This window comes from Poecilia formosa, unplaced genomic scaffold (assembly GCF_000485575.1).
Source record: "Poecilia formosa unplaced genomic scaffold, Poecilia_formosa-5.1.2 Scaffold19, whole genome shotgun sequence".
NCBI classification, from domain to species: domain Eukaryota; kingdom Metazoa; phylum Chordata; class Actinopteri; order Cyprinodontiformes; family Poeciliidae; genus Poecilia; species Poecilia formosa.
This window is the reverse complement of record NW_006799958.1, coordinates 2308656-2325241: the sequence shown is the minus strand read 5'-3', so window position 1 is coordinate 2325241 and position 16586 is coordinate 2308656. Positions and strand designations below refer to the sequence as shown.

Sequence of the window (16586 nt, the reverse complement as noted above, 5' to 3'; positions counted from 1 at the left end):
CAAACTGAAATTTATCAGCTGAGTAATATTACAGCATCAGCTCTGTTAATGGTGTGCAAGTATTTCATACATTTTTAAACTGGCTTCTCTCAAATCAATGAGATTTCCGTTAAACATATTGAGTGGTTTACAGTGCTTGAATTTTAGCAAATCCAGAACAAAATAGCAAAGATTTTGCCAATGTTAGGGGAGTGCAGTTGTCATTTTTCTATACTTGCTGTCTTATTAAAAATAAATCGGTGTTAAAGAGGTTGTTGATTTGGCAGCGGGAAAAAATGTCCAAAAAATGTAAATATTCAGCTCAAGCCCAATTTATTCACACTCCTGATGGATTTTACCAACTTGTTGAACAATTGTAGGAACATTTTAATGCATTGTTTAAAAGTGTGAATATATATATATATATATATATATATATATATATATATAGAAATAAACCAGGGTTTTTTTTTTTCAAAACTGATTTGTTTCATTATCTGAAACAAAATACTCAGTTGAATTAAAAGTACAATGTAAACACTACATCTACCACGCGTATGAATGCTTTTGAGCTTTATTGCAAATTGCAGACTTGTGTTTAAAATTTTAACACGTCTTGTTAACTCACTGCAAGCGTGACGGTGAAAGCGGCAGGTTGCGGAGGTTTGAGGTTCATCTGCCGAGTGTTCCTCCTCTAGAGAAAACACAAAGCGAGCAGCTCCATTGTGAACCAGTAGGGGGGGCTAAAGACTGAGTTCCTTTTTTTTTTATCTCGTTGCCTTTGATCATTATTGTGCGTTTCTTCACACAACACAGACAGAACTGGCTCTCCTTTCACAAAGATACTTTAATGAGTTCACAGAACTAAAGAGGTCGTGTTAGAGCGCACTATACAGACGAAACAAAGGAAGTTCCTAGTCACAGTAATGAATTTCCAAGAGCACATTCAGTTTGGATTCACACAGAGCACCACCACTCAAACATCGAGCTACAACATCACATTTATGGACAATTACTTTGTTTCTGTGGTCTCTTATACATAGCTTGGCAGTATGTTTTTTTTTAAACAGAAACATTACGTTGTTTTTTTTTTTTTCTTTACAACAAATATTTGCAGTATGTACAACAATAAATATATATTTTTATTTTTTTCCAGTGCTCAGGAATATCCGATTACCTCAGGGGAGGATTGCTTGTTTTAAGTGAGAGTCAGATTTGGTCAAGTGTCTCAGCTGCAGTGCAAAAAAAAAATAAAATAAAATCACTTATAGAGATTTTTGTCGAGATTCAGAGTCTCAAAAGTATGTTTTGCTTTTGTTTTAACTATTATTTCCCATACTGTACGCTTATATAGATATATACTTTTTACCTTTTTTTTTTAACGCTCTGAATCTTTTCATTCAGTATTTACTGTTTATAGTTTATATTTAGGGTAAAATGACACAAACTTATAGTTCTGGTTTCTTGTCCGCAATCACAGGTTGTCTAAAATGTTTCGTGTTGCCACACAGTTCATATATGGGACGAAGGGGCTTTCTGATAGATCCCCGATGACAACCCAGTTCGAGTGTGCCCCGTCAAGGCTGTGCTCGCTTCGCTGTACATGGAAGGCGGTGCAGTGACCTTCTGCGGCCAGCAGGGGCAGCATCTGGCCACGAATCTCCTCCAGGACTCCAGAGTTTTTCCAGACCAAATCCAAACTCCGGATGTGATGCCCACCACCAAGCACATGAAGTACTTGAGCATGAAGATGGCGTAGTCCGGGCCCGAGCGCTGGCGCTCCGACGGGCAGGAGCAGGCCAGGGCTCGCTCCCAGCCGGGTCGGTGGTGCTGCTCGTAGACCAGGCATGCCACCACGATTGTGGCGGGGACTGTGTACAGCACTGTGAAAAGCCCAATTCGGATCATCAGCCGCTCCAGTTTGTCCGTCTTGGTGCCACCTTGTTTGATGATGCTCCTGATGCGGAACAAAGAGACAAACCCAGCCAGTAAGAACAGCGAGCCTGTGAAGAGGTAGACCACAAGAGGGGCCAGCACAAATCCCCTCAGATTCTCCAGGCTCTGGTTCCCGACGTAGCAGATTCCAGCCACGGGATCCCCGTCCACGGAACTGAGAGCGAGGACAACGATGGACTTGACACTCGGGATGAGCCACGCAGCCAGGTGAAAGTACTGCGAGTATCCAGCAATGGCCTCGCTGCCCCACTTCATTCCCGCCGCGAGAAACCACGTGAAGGACAACACCACCCACCAGATGGAGCTGGCCATCCCGAAGAAGTACACCAGCAGGAAGACGAGGGTGCAGAGAGCAGGGCCGGAAGCGTCATACAGGATGTGCAGTTGGCTTCCGCCGAGGCCGCTGTAGCCACAAGCCACTCGCTCGTGACCCGCAATCAGACGTATGATGTAGCCCAAGGAGACGAAGAGGTAGCAGGCAGCCAGGAAGATGATGGGCCTCTCTGGGTACTTGAACCGCTCCATGTCGATGAGGAAAGTGGCCACGGTGGTCAACGTGGAGATAAAGCACAACACGGACCAGAGTCCCACCCAGAAGCTGGTGAAGGCGCGTTCATCCGCCGAGAAGTAGGACAGGTGGCAGGGCTGGGCGCAGTTGGGCAAAGGGCCGGTCTGGACCCTGCCATAGAGAGCGTGGGACTCCCGCTTGATGGGGATCAAGGGGTCTCTGCAACGGCACTCCCTGTCACACTGCGATGGGCTGGGAGGTCTGGTTCTGACTTTGGGGGTGGACTTTGGGAACGAGGGGGCCAGAGTGGTGGTCTCACCGCTGTTCTGGTCCATGCACAGGGTCTCATCGCCGAGCTGGGGCAGCTGCTCGCAGCTCATCCTCTCAGGCCACTCAAAGCCATATTGGCTCATGAGGGGGGAGCAGCCTCGCTTGGCCCGCTCGCACACGGAGCGGCAGGGGGGCAGCGGCTTCCTGTAGTCCGGCAGACAGATCGGAGTGTACATGCTGCAGAGGAAGAACAGCAGATCCGGGGAGCAGCGGATGCGGACCAGGGGCCAGAACTGGTGCACCTCTAGCCCCACTTCCTCCTGGGTGTCGTGATTGAATTGATTGGGCATGTATGTCAAGTTGTAACCAATGCCCTTACACATGGGCACCGTAATGGGCTCACAAACCAAGTCCTTGGAGGCTCCCGATGTGAAACCGAGAGACCAGAAGACGAAAAGCAGGTACAGCATCAGGCTGTACGGCATGAGTCTCACTGCTGATGCCATGGATGAAGTAAGTCTGTTATCCGGGTATGGCAGAGTCTTTACACCAACTGAAATAAAGAAGGGCTCATTTTCTAAAGTTCATGGCTGAAACTTTATGTTTTAGAAGAGTCAACAGAAGAAAGTTCTGTTCTGAGAGAAAAGACACAAATCAGCCTGTTGAAGGGTAAAATGGATATCTGATGGGGGGACCAGTGGTGCCAGCACGCTGTCAATCATTCACCAGCGCTCCTGCAATCATTACGGAGAAAGTTCATATCCGGCAGTCACGTTCCAATAAATTTAACGACCCTGTAACATTTCAACCCTCTGCACGTCCTCCAAACATGTCCTGTATGCCGCAGAGAGTCGCATCATCAGTGCTGTAGTTAAAAAAAAGAATAAGAAGAAAAGAAAAAGAAATAAAGAAAATGATGGTAAGACAGAACAGCTGGTAAATGTGAGCTATATAAATATCCAGAAGTCTCCTCTTTCTGTGCCGCGAGGAACCAGGTGAGTAAAATCCACTTGATGCGTTTCCCTCGATGGATTTAATCCGCCCGCGACTTGAACAACTTCCGAAAAGTGAACTTTCTGATTCTTCTGAGTGAAAACAGCCAGAGCAGAAACGAGCAGCAGCAGCAGAAGAAGAAGAGGAGTCTCTCCGGGCAAGAACTTATCCCGTGCCGTTGGGTTTGCGGCCACGCGCGGATTGCTGCGCTCCCTGCGCCCGAGGACGAAGTGAAGTCCGTCTGAAGCTGCGGCACCTTCTCATCAAACACAGGCTCTGCTGCGTTCACGGCTGTCGGAAATGTCAAAACTCAGCTGGGAGCGCGCTCCCGCTTCTGAGTGTCACTTGACGTTAGCTTAGGGTTTATGTGGCGTCAGTATCGATCGCTGTCTGCATGCCTGGTCCCTTTTTAACTTTTACACCGCACTCTGTGTAACTTTCAAATGCATGAACGACGTTCTGTAAATCTGACTGATTGACATAAAATAACTTATTGACATTATGTCAGATAAGTAAAACACTATTCAGTCGACCTAATTGCTTCAAACTGAAATTAATCAGCAATTTTTACATATTAATATTCGAAACAGAGCAGATATATTTAATTGTTTTTGATGTGTAGCTATATCAATCAGTTCTGTAAGAATAAGGGGTGGCAGGTCTAATTTATTTGCAAAAAATCAAGACAGTAAAACATTAATTTATTTGACTTGTTAATGACAGAATCAGCAGTTCAACAAAAATATCTGTGCTAATATTTTTAGCGGAGTTTATATGTTGTGCTTTCAGCTTTTCCTTCCACAAAAAACCGAATGTTCCTCATTTTGTATTGTTAGAAACGGATTATGTCCGCAACCACTTGCTCTGAGGCTTAAATGAAATTTCAAACACCTAGCGGTCCGTGAACACATCAGAGAGCAATTTTATATTATAGGACTTCCTGCTTGAGGAGGTGGGATTTCCCAGAGGAGCCTAAAGGTACCTGACGAGGGTGTCTGACACCTTCACAAGTATAGACGGAAAAGGACGCTATTATTTGTAGTTTGGTCCTGCATATTTTTTTTCCTGACAGAAGAAAGTGGCATTGTTTTTTTTAATTTTTTTAATTTATTCTAATGGAGATTTTGCCAAAGTATTTGTTCTGAAACATGAGCTTCCTGTACCTGGAAAATGGTCTTAGTTGTAGCACATAGTTGGTCGTCACACTTTGAAGAAATATGTTACTAGCCACTTCACCCCTGTCAATCATTGCTTTGCTAGCTGCGTTAGCATGGTGCTTTGAAGTCAGTAAATAGATGCAATATGTTATTGAGAAACTCCTGCTGCCTAATATACAATTAGGCCCCAAAGTTACTCATAGACCAGGACGATAACACGGGACGATGTTGTTATATCTATGACATAATATATGTTTACTACACAGTCCGTATTGTCTTATAACCACAACATTCTTCTTTAAGCTACTCAAAGGTCTTTTAATGTTTTTTTTTCTTTGTATTTTCCCGTCAGAAAAGCAAAACCAACTGCAACACACAAACTTTGTGTTGCAATCGTATTTAGAACCATTACAGTACCATAAACGTGGCATCATTTTTCATCTTTTAAAAGAACAAAAACTACTTTTGAAACTCTACAAAACATAACTAATATCTACAGTTCTTCACTCAGGTTAAACCAGTTTTTTTTTTTTAAATAGATGAAGCAGTTGCTTGTGACTTTACTGGTCCTTGAAGAATATCTTGGTGTTTTTATTAGATGTTGCAAAGTTGCATTTATTTAAGGTAAGACATGAAACCCAGATTATTTCCCAGTCAATCATGTTTTATATGAAAAGAAAAGAAAAATAAATGAAGCATTCGCTGTCAGGGATCCAGCCTCATTATAGAGATAATGAAAAATGTACAAAATTCAGGTAAAACACAAAACAATCTTCTATTTTTTTTAAAGAAACCTGTTTGAAATATTGTCTTATTTCGTCTCCATTTGGTCTAAATAAACCGACAGAAAACAAATGTGTCTGTTATCAAACAATCCTCAGCAATCTAACACAGATTACAGAGGATTTATCTGTGATTCAAACCAAAAGAAAACTAAATCTGTGGTGCTCAGTAACCCAACCTCTGCTCTCTGCGTCTCGCCGCCGCATGAGACAAAGGTCACAACGCTCTCTTGGGGACAAAGGTCTCCAAAGGTGTGTTTGTGTTTGTGTGTGTACGTGTGTGTTTGAGCAGTGACAGTGTGTGTGCTCAGCGTATCAGCTAGGAGGAGATCAGACCTGATGTACATTCGCTCAGGTCCGTCTGACAGATGAACGTAAACAGTGGAGAGTTTTGAGTTTAAACCCTGAAAGGAATCACAAACACACACACACATACACACATGCACAAGTACAGACGTGGGTGTGTGTGAACATGCGTGTGATTGTATGTAGGGATTCTCTCAAGTGCCAGGTTTGTTTGACTAAAACAGGAGAGGGAACAGCAGTTATCGATTAATCTATCAATTATTCAGACAGTTAATTGATTAATCGGATAAAATAAAAACTGGCATGTTCTGCAGATTTTTTATTTAAGATCTCATTAGATCTGAAGATTTTATTGCCTAAAACGCAACAGCATGGCATTCCTGTAGCGAACAGTTAATCATTTGTAGCAAAGGACGCATCTGCAGCTAAAACAACACTTCTAACATCAACAGGTGAGAAGCTCAGGTATTTCTGCTCGACGTAGCATCAGTACATCATACGACTGATCTAATGGTTCCTTTTTAGGATTAAGTGATTTGTAATTTGATAGCAAAATGTGCTTAATATGAGATTTTCTTACAGAATTTAACAAGATGGAGATAAAACTACAGTGTATGCCACTTGATGAGTTCTGAGTAGAACAGATTTACAGACAATGTTCTTTTTTAATCTTAAGTGCAAAGTGTATTCATTTTTTGTACAGTTGTGGCTTAATTACTGCTCTGACTGTGTTGTTCTTTCAGGAAATTGCCTTTTTCTTTAGAGTCTGCATCCCATAGTCAACGATTAATCGATCGAATTAGCCAACCATCATTTCATCATGATTAATTGCCCTATCAGCCCTATCGTACACGCACGTTTCCACTTGCTATATCTGAGATGAATCCTATTTTAATCCGTCACATTTAATTTTAAACATTTAAGCCAAGAGAATCGATCGTCTTGCTTTTTTCAGTCTTGAACATTTTTAACGTGTCCATATATTAGGCACTAATAATGGTCACTTAGAAGGCTTTAAAATATTTAAGAAATAAAAATATGAAAAGTAGATTCCATCTGTGTGCAATTTAATCTCAGGATGAGTCCATTTTTTTCTGTGAATCCCTTTGAGGATTATTAGAGAATAAACATCATGAAGACCAAAGAGAAAACACCAGACCGGTCAGTTTCAAGCCAAAATATCTAAAACAATATCCTAAACTTTGAATGACTCAAACTCTTTGATTCGTCATCTGAAAATGGAAAAGATATAGTAAAGCTACAGGGGAATCTGTCATGCATGACAACAGTCACTTTACAAATCTGGTCCTAATGGAAAGAGTGTCAAGAATTAAACATTTGCTGAAAAATAAACGCATGAAAAGTCACATGAGTCCAACACTTCACAGGCTTGTGGACGTTGTTCTTCAACGGAGGCAGAAAAGTTGCAGAAAACTTGGAAGAGAGTCTGGAGAAGAGAGGATGACAACCCTAAATATACAGCCAGAGCTACATTAAAACCAGTGTGTTAGAATCAGATCTAAATCCCACGGATCCCACCGGTTTATCAAAGAACACTGCAAAAACACAAAATCTTACCAAGTGAATTTGGTCAAGTTTCTAGTGTAAATATCTTAGCACACTTGACATAAGATAAACAAACTAAAAGTAGCTTTTCAGCAAGAAACAGGTGTTTGTTTTAAATAAATAATTCCTTAATATTGATGAAAAAGGACTTCATGTTAACTTATAACATGGAAATATTTCTTGGTACAAGTGAAATAATCTGCCAATGGAACAAATGATTTTTTAATCAATATTAAGGAATTATTTACATAAAACAAGCTTCTATATCTTGCTATAAAGTTACTTTTAAGTTACATTTGTCTTATTTGAAGTATACTAAGGTATTTGTAGATACTAGACCAAAAATACTTGATAAGATTTTGTGTTTTTGCAGTGAACAGTGAGTCAGAAAAAAAAATTAAAAAATAAATAAATCTGTATTACGTATGGTTAGCCTGGCAGCGGCGAACCCCAAAGCTTGTAGCAGCTGTAGTCAACAAAGTCACGGACTTTATTTCAGACAAAGCCTCAAAGACTCAGCTGAATACAGATATAAGCCCCACGTTGTGGATTTCGGTTCACACCGTGTGTGACCTGAACACACCTTCAGGCTGTTTCTCTACCATCGGTCTGAACATCAGAGCTGGGCTCCGACGTGCCGACTGGGTTTTGTCTCGCCCTCCCTCACTCACGTCGGCGACATGCAGAGACCTGGAACTTGTTTGAGTGAAGCAAACAAAACAAACGTTGAGTCTTTGGTGACGGCCCTTCATAGCAAAGATTGGGTTTTTCAAAGTAAAAGCGGTTGAAATAGTGGATTTGTACTTTTTTTTTTTCTTTTTTTTTAATTGTAGCAAAGGTTGAAACCAGTCCGCTCTGCCGCAACCTGCTGAAAGCTTCAATGTGGCCGATGAAGCTCCAGAATAACCAGGTCACTGGGGACACTGGGGCCCTGCCAGCTTTTGTGCAGAAGCTCACTAAAATGTCGTGAGGGGGTAAAATGTGTGTTTGTGTGTGTGTGTGTGTGTGTTGGCCCCGTTCTTTCCTCCTCTGTAACCGCTGTCCACATCCAACCCCCAGCCCCCCAAAGCCTTCGTTTTCCTCCCTTCATCCCCCTTTTTCCTCCTTAAACTGTCTTTTGTTTTCATTTAGGGTGGCATTTCTGCTCCGCCGTCGACCGGGCCCCTCAAATGAGTCTTGACTGGCTCGCAGGCCACTGGAGAAGCACAAAGGACTTCGCTCTGCTCGCTACAGTTGATCCATTGTGGCCGTCCCACAATGCACTAATTGGCGATGACAATTAAGCGCGGTCGACACTCAGCTTCAATTTGCGGCTGCTGCTCGACGTACATAAAAGGCGAACGGTTCGGCCTCCCGAGCCCGCCGCTCTCTCAGAAAATGTCCAGACTCCCTTGGGTACACACACACACACACACACACATAGATACATATGTATGTTTTCCCCTCTCAGTTGAGCCAGATGAGCTCATAAGACGGCAGGCGAACCTGCGCTAATGTGAGCAAACAGTGAGGCCGCGTCCTGACTTTGCATGACCTCGGAGTCTGAGCTTCACAGATTTAAATCGCAGCCTGTCTTTTAATATACACATGTTGGACGTTTTCCATGTAAAGAACTAATGATGCTTACGTTTCTACATCTACAAAAGTGCGTACCACCATGCTCACATGTCTAATAGTGTGCTGGTGCCTCTTTTGCTGCCAAAACAGTCTTGACCCATCAAAGCATGGACTCCTTCAGGGTCTGTCAGGAGGGATGTAGTGGCTAGCACCAACACGCTAGCAGCAGATCCTTAAAGACCTGGAAGTACCGATGCAAGGTCTCAATGGTTTGGACATGTTTGTCCAACACATTCCACAGAGGGTTGATTGGATTAAGGTCAGGGACATTTGGAGGGAACGTCACCAACTTAAAGTTTTGCTCCACATCATTGTTGCTCTGGTGGCAGGGCGTCTTATTCTGCTGTAATGAGCCACCGCCATCAGGGAAGGGGTTTTTTCCTGTGACAGCGTATCTGTGATCTGACAAAACACTTCAGTTGCACAGACAGTCACACTGCTTCTCCCCACAGCGGTACCTCGTGTTCCTGAGGGAAATGACACACAAACACAACCAACCGTAATCGTTTTTTGGTGTTTCTGGCAGTGGACAGACTCACCATGGACGTCCTTAATGTTTCTCAGCTCCAAATGCAACCAATAGCAAAGTGTTTTCTTTCTGTCAGAACTGGGAATGAGCCTTGGCCGCCAATGAACATTTCCTCCCTTGGACCAGACCCATTGCATGCTGGGAACGCCCCTAATGACCTTCAGCTCTGGTTTAACCTCTGACCCAGCTATCAAACATCACAGTCTGGCTCCAGTCTCTATAAATGCCCATTTTTTCCTGCTTCTGACATATCGCTTTTGAGGTAAAATGATCTCTTGCTGTCTAATATAGGCCCAATACTATCAAAATCAACATTAAAGACCAGTCAGAGTGACTTCAGAGTGTGTGTTATGACTTGAATCCTCGTTCAGCCGGGTTTGCCGCAGTCACTGTTTTGAATTCAGCAACAAGGCCTTTTAAAGGGCTTCACATCACACAAATGAACAAGCGGTAAGCATTACATTTTGTCAAGAAGTGCCATAATCAAAAATCATCAATACGCACCAAATATGTTGATCGGTGATCCATTTACTGCTAATCAAAGGCGACTCCGTCCCTAAATGTCGCTTTGAACAGCTGCTGGGGTAAATGGACAGGTGTCTATCATATTTATTCCAAAGGAAAAAAAAACACATTCTGGGTTAACAATTAATAGTTTATGCGCATTTTGATTATTAAAAAAAAAAGAAACCAAACAAAGAAACAAAGTTTAAATTAAACAAGAAACAAAGCTGAGTTGCATTTTTCCTGAGGCATGGCTGAGTTTTTTTTTTTTTTTTTTACTATTATTTCTTAATGTTGATATTTTTCATTGAGTTTAATCAGCAGCTACAATAGAGGGATTTTAACTATCTCATTGAAACTTAGTTGTTGCTGTATTAACTCACACTGTCCTAATTTCATCGTAATGAATGGTAGAAGAAAAACCGGACCGTTTAGAGTCAACTGACGGCGTTTGAATTGACCTCTGAACGCCAGCCCCTAGTGGCCGTAAGGGGTATTACCATTTCGTGTTTTCTGACTACAACTGTGTGCATCGACCAGACTGTCCGTGAAACACAGAGAAACCACTGAATCAATATTCATTACACATTTGTTTGTTGCGTTATGCATACACAAATTATTTAAGGTAAATCTTGGCCTGAAAATTGTTGACATCAGAGGGAAAACATGGTGATTTTAGCTGCATCATCATAGAAAGATTGCACATGTTTGACACAAATAAAGAAAAATAAAACTTAACCTTTCTCAGTTGTTAGTCAGAGACGGACATTTTTATTCTAAAATAAGTCATTTTACTTGCTTTCAGCTGCACCTCTGAAAATGTGACCATTTTATTTGCAAATCTAAAATCTTTGAGGCAATTTGCTTAAATAGTCAGATTATCCAAATAGCAATGCTGTTAGCTCACTTATTATTATTAAAAATAAACCAACAATGTACTGAAATCCCAGAAGCCAAAGCGACAAATCAGGATTAAAACGCAGAAAAATTGGCTGCTATTAATAAGTTTGTTTTTATTGGCATCAGTGGGTCAATTCATACAGAACCAGACATGAGGACGAGCTGCTTTGATCGAAAAACAACTCCTTGTGCTTGCATAAGAGTTTGGCTGCAGAAACAAAACAAAACAAAAACAATAATCACCTAAAAAAAGGTTCAGAGGTTCAGTCCGTCTACTGTCCTTAAATACCGTATCATATCTTTTGTAACAATGAAACATGAAGAGCATCTTCAGCTGCAAACTGAAAACAATCTAGTATTTTGCCGTAACAACTGAAATCAAATACATTTTCCAGTTGGACAGACTATCAAGCAAACGCAGGTTTGAGAAAAACACAAAAAACGTGCCAACAAATACAAATGAAATAACTTATAAAGTGATCTGATGCACAACTTTAGCTGCACAGAGGCAAAGAGTGGAGGCCTGCGGGTCCTTCTGCTCCACCGTCCTGGGAAAGACACAGGATTAGCTTGCAACATTGTGTTTTTTCACAGTGCTACAAATTAACTCCGTCCATCTGAGGTTCCACTGAGATCTAAAAAAAAACCTGGAAAAAAATCAAAAAACATCCTGATCATTTAAAGAAAGCCCGTTTGTTCTGGATAAAACTGATTTAAATGCAACATGAACGTCCTCTGAACACATTTCGCTGGAATACTGACGATGACGTCCATGATGTTGTGAACAATGAGTAGAAGTAAGACTGGAGTTTGGTGCCGATGGCTTCGTTTTGATGCTGCGTTCAATCGGTGTAAATACACAGACACACAATCAGCTTCCCTGAAACCCGTCAGGCAGCCAAGCACTAATAATTAACACAACTTAAAGGAACAATGCAGTCAAAACAAACAAAACTAAACAATATTTTTACTTTTGTAGCATGAACATTCAGCGAGGAACAATGAAACACTTTATTTTCAAAATCAAAACAACAAATAAACCAAAGAATAAAAAAATAAAATGCATCAAACTTAAGGAAAGATAAGCATGTCGGCCATTTTGTAGTTATTCTTTGTCATTTTGTCCCTAGCTTCTTCCATTTTGCACCTGGCAACCCAGAACTTCAAGTCTACGTCCTAAACCTTCAGGGCAGCAGTTTATTAATCATTGCAGGGATTTCCTGTCATGGACGACAGTGATCATTTATCAATAAAGCCATAATTTAACTATTTCTAGCTTTTATAAAATCTTGTACTCCCCACTATTCCCTCAGTTTCCCCCATTTGGGCCAAATGACTAATAAATTAGTCATGATTATGAATTCCTGATCAAACCAAACTAACAAAGTGACTTCTTTCAGGTAATTATTTTTCACTGAAATCATGAAAAAGATCCTAATATTGGTTGCCGGAGTCGGAACAAAGCAAGTCGGGTTGGAAGTGACAAAAAAACTTTAAAGATACGAAACGGCGAAACGCGCAGCGTCCCCTCAAAAAATAAAAAATAGGATTTTCACATTAGCGAGCTTCGAGCCGACAAGTTTCTATGGCTCAAATGAAACAAGGCGAAACAACGGCAGAGAGATCAACACTAAAGTCTCAGCGGAGCAGCAGCTAAGTTTTTATTTGTTTCAGTCTGAGAGCAGCAGAAGTCCAGCCATCTCTTCCTACAAGTTGTAGATTCACAGGAATTTTTACTGCAGTAAAAATCTGAAGTCGTTTCCTGCCTTTCTGACCGGAGCTGGGCCGTTAAAATAATGTTTTTCCACTGTCAGGGAATTAATCAACCAAAATAAATGCAGTGTTAAAATTGCTCAAGTTTTCACCAAAATCTGGGTCGAAAACCGGATGAGTCACAGCTGCTGGGTTATGTGGAAAAAGGAGAAGGTGGGCAATAAAAGGCCGTCCAGGTTGCATCGAGATGCTAAATGCTAACGCTGCTGTCAGGTCTGAGAGGCTACGCATGAGCAAAGCACAACAGGAAGTAGAATCACAGAGGAGGAAAGGGAAGGCGGAGGCAGCTGGGAGAGGAGTGCCAGTAAATTATTGACATTTTTATCTTCCAGCCGGGCGAAACGCACAGTCAGTGGATTTTATAATCAAGTCGTCGTGCTTTTACATTTACATGAGGAAATGGAGAGAACAAAAAAATTTAGTTAAAGATCTAAGCAATAAATCAGGAAGATTCAAGAAAGGTCCAAATCTGGTTACAGTCACCTGCACGTGTGACAATTATTAATCATTTAATTTATATAAACATTATGGTTGATTTCTCCCAGCTACTCCTTAAGAAATGAAAATAAAAGTTCCTTAATTTGTTTTTAAATACGTACACCTCTTCCTGACTAAAGAATCGTTTTAATGATTTAAGGTTACAGATTCATCAAATTTTGTTGCCAAAAAAAAAAAAGTTTTTCAAATGAGATTTAGTCAAAACGATTTAAGTCCATAAGAAAAGGTCTTTAACAAAGACATTTTAGAAATTGATTTAAGTTGCTTTGCAGGTTAAAGACACCTAAAAGACACATTTTTAGAAGTTAATTATTTGAATTAGAAAATAATTAAATTCTGTTTTCCAGTCATTTTTAACGAAGTTTCAGTTCAACCAGAAATCATCGGGATATTTTCTGGACATCGTTTTATGAACACAGTGTTTTGTTTTTAAACTTTGACTTATTAAAAAAATAAGCGTAGACGTGGATTGACAAATCAACCGGAGATCGGACTCAAACAATTTTCAGATCAATCAGCCTTCGACGACGACTCAAAAATATCAAAAATGTATTAATTTTTTTCCCCAAATCAGTGAGTCCAGGTTGCTAACTTGAGCTGTTGAAAAGCAAACTGCACTTTTCAAAAACAAGTCGACACACATCTGCTTTCAATTCAGGCTGCGAGAGAGAGCGATACTTTCAGCAGATAACAGGAAGGGTGAATATGTTATGGCAAAATTTCTCTACTTGTCGTGGAGTTAGAAATGTTGGCGGCATTTTGGCTCAGAGCGAAGGAAGGACCAGCATTTACTACCATCTGCAGACAGAAACTCGTGTTTTATGGTGAAGCTAGCTCAGCTAACCAGGCTAATAAAGGGCTGGAAGAAACATTTAGAATGAAAACTAAAGTTAAGGAATCAGCCACAACATTCTAGTCAATGAATGTCTAAGTTGAAATGTAATATTAGAAACAAACCGTCTAAGAGGAAAAGTAGACTGTGCTTTTTTTGTCTATCATAAGTGTAAAATGTTTTTTTAGTGAAAATAAGATTTCTAGAGAAATTCTGTTCTTGGCCAAACATCTCCTTATTTTTCCTGCAGCTTCTATGACATTCTGGAGATTTGTGCACAAATTTCTTGTAGAAATTTAAAAAACAAAGAGGTTTTAGTGATTGTTGTGGTTTCTAAACCGTACCCAGTTAAAGGTCCATAGGACCAGTTTTGAACCTTGACTGAGCCGTCTGGTGGCTGTAAGAACAAATTCTGCATTTATGAATGAGTTTACGTTCATCTGTGGGATCCTGTTGGTAATTCACAAAGGAATATTTAAAATAGAATAAATTCAAAATTTGACAAAAACACAAATTTATCAAAAGATCAACTTTATCTAGAAATGAATGTAAAAAAAAAAAAAAAAAGACTTTTTCCACACCGTATTTCATACTTTTTCAGGACAGCTAATGACCCGTTTAACGGTGGGAACGAGGAGGAGGAAGATTACTGCCGGTCAACCTTCATGGTACCTAAAAGCACCGGAGTATTGCTTCAAGACAGACACAACTCCCCCACTATGATTTCTAATGGCTAATTCTCTGCGTAATTTAGAGGCTACAGAGTGCAACAATATTCTCGGAAGGCTTAAAGCACTTAAGAGCAGATATATTTTGTTTCTCTTTTTAATCCATGATAGATGAATCCATTTTCCTCTGCTATTTTTTAATCTAGGATGAAAAAAAAAATAATCAAAAAGCATCAGCAGGCTCCTCATGTCGGGAAAAGACAAGCAGCGGATTTTGTGCTTTGCTTCGTTGTCCTGTGTGCTGACTAACGGTTTCGTTTCTAAGAGGTTACGACAAGCGGCCAGGCTTCTGCGCTTCCTGGTGTCATCGGCTGTGATTTGTTGTGTTTAACCTGGAGCGGGAGGTAAGTGAAGATGGGGAGCAGAGGATGTGAGTAGAGAGCAACGAGAACTCGGGCCTGCAGAGTCTTACGCAGCATTCAGTTCTTTTCTCCTTCAGTACAGAACGACGCAGGAAGCTCCGCAGCTGCATCCGTACTGCGGTCAAAAAGCTGCAGCGAGCTCCAACCTGCAGATGCAGGAATAAAAAACCCCAAAACAAAACAAAACACAGGCCCTTTGTCCCGTGTGGCGGCTGCATGTCGGCCCGTTTGCTCCTGGCCCCTGTGCTTGCGGCGGCCGACCTCAGGTGTCTTGGTACGGCAGGTGAAAGCAGCCGGGGCTGTCGTCGTCGGGCGACCAGAAGGACGACGGCCGCTTGTGGTGGAGCTCTCTGCGGACGCAGCGGGGACACGGCTGGGCTTTCTGACGACACTCCGCGTGGAAAACGGCGCCGCAGCCGTCACACCTGTCAGCCGGGAAACACTGAGGTCAATCAGGACTGAAATGAATAATCCGATTAATCACGATTAATTCGATTAATCATGATTATATTTGTATATATGTTTTTTTATCGTTTCAGGCTAATTACTGCTCTGATTGTGCTGTTGTAGCAAATTGCATGTCTTAGTCAGGATCCGCTACTTAATGACTGTTCGATTACTAAATTAGTAATCCAATAATAAGAATAATTAGAAATTGATTATTTCAACAATAGATTCATCATGATTAATCCAATTAATCACAATTGATCCGATTAATCACGATTAATAACAATTACTCGGATTAATCCAATTAATCAAATTAATAGCAATTAATCATGATGAATTCAACAATTGATTAATCACAAATAATCAGATTTTAAATTCTTTAATAAGAAAATCAAGCATTAATTGAAAGCAAACCAGTTATGTACCCATTTACAATGAATGGAAGAGACACATATTTTTGTACAATAATCTTAACATGTTCAAAAAGGAGTAGGAAGAAGTAAGAAACTTATGAAACTTATTAATTCATACCATATTTTCAGTTGGACCCTCATTATTAAATAAAAAAATAATAAACAAACATAGGTTAATTAATTTTCCATTTACATATGTCTAAATATATACATATATATGCCCACACACAATCCATTTTGTGCTTCCTAGTCTTAGGTCAAAGACTGAAATTTAAATATTGTGCTAATTCCTACATATACTGCTATGTATTGTATTAATGTTGATAATTTCCACTGTCCTAATCAAAGCAATTTAAGTTAAAAACTTTTACGCCATTTCTGGAAATTTTTTAACAAAATGAAAATCAGTATGAATGACTCCAAGGTTTGTATTTAGGTTTTGTTGCAGTCTTTTTTGGACGTCTTT

The 16586-nt window shown here is 40.6% G+C and overlaps 2 protein-coding genes across 3 annotated transcripts in view; both read right to left on the bottom strand.

Annotated features, from left to right (window-relative positions):
* Nucleotides 1-806: 806 nt before the first annotated feature.
* fzd5 (frizzled class receptor 5) lies at nt 807-5267 on the bottom strand. The gene has a single exon (XM_016669029.1). The coding sequence runs from the start codon at nt 3217-3219 to the stop codon at nt 1492-1494; it is 1728 nt and encodes a 575-aa protein (XP_016524515.1). The 5' UTR covers nt 3220-5267; the 3' UTR covers nt 807-1491.
* Nucleotides 5268-11160: 5893 nt separating this feature from the next.
* The window catches only part of plekhm3 (pleckstrin homology domain containing, family M, member 3), a 40705-nt gene continuing 35279 nt past the window's right edge, over nt 11161-16586 (bottom strand). For both annotated transcript variants that reach the window (XM_007547234.1, XM_016669028.1), the window contains exon 8: nt 11161-15685. In XM_007547234.1, coding sequence (XP_007547296.1) covers nt 15523-15685 — 163 coding nt within the window. In that variant the 3' untranslated portion in view covers nt 11161-15522. The remainder of the gene's footprint in view (nt 15686-16586) is intronic.

Bases quoted from the DNA above. Each gene is read 5' to 3' on its own strand.
- fzd5 (XM_016669029.1), bottom strand. From the start codon at position 3,219: ATGGCATCAGCAGTGAGACTCATGCCGTACAGCCTGATGCTGTACCTG.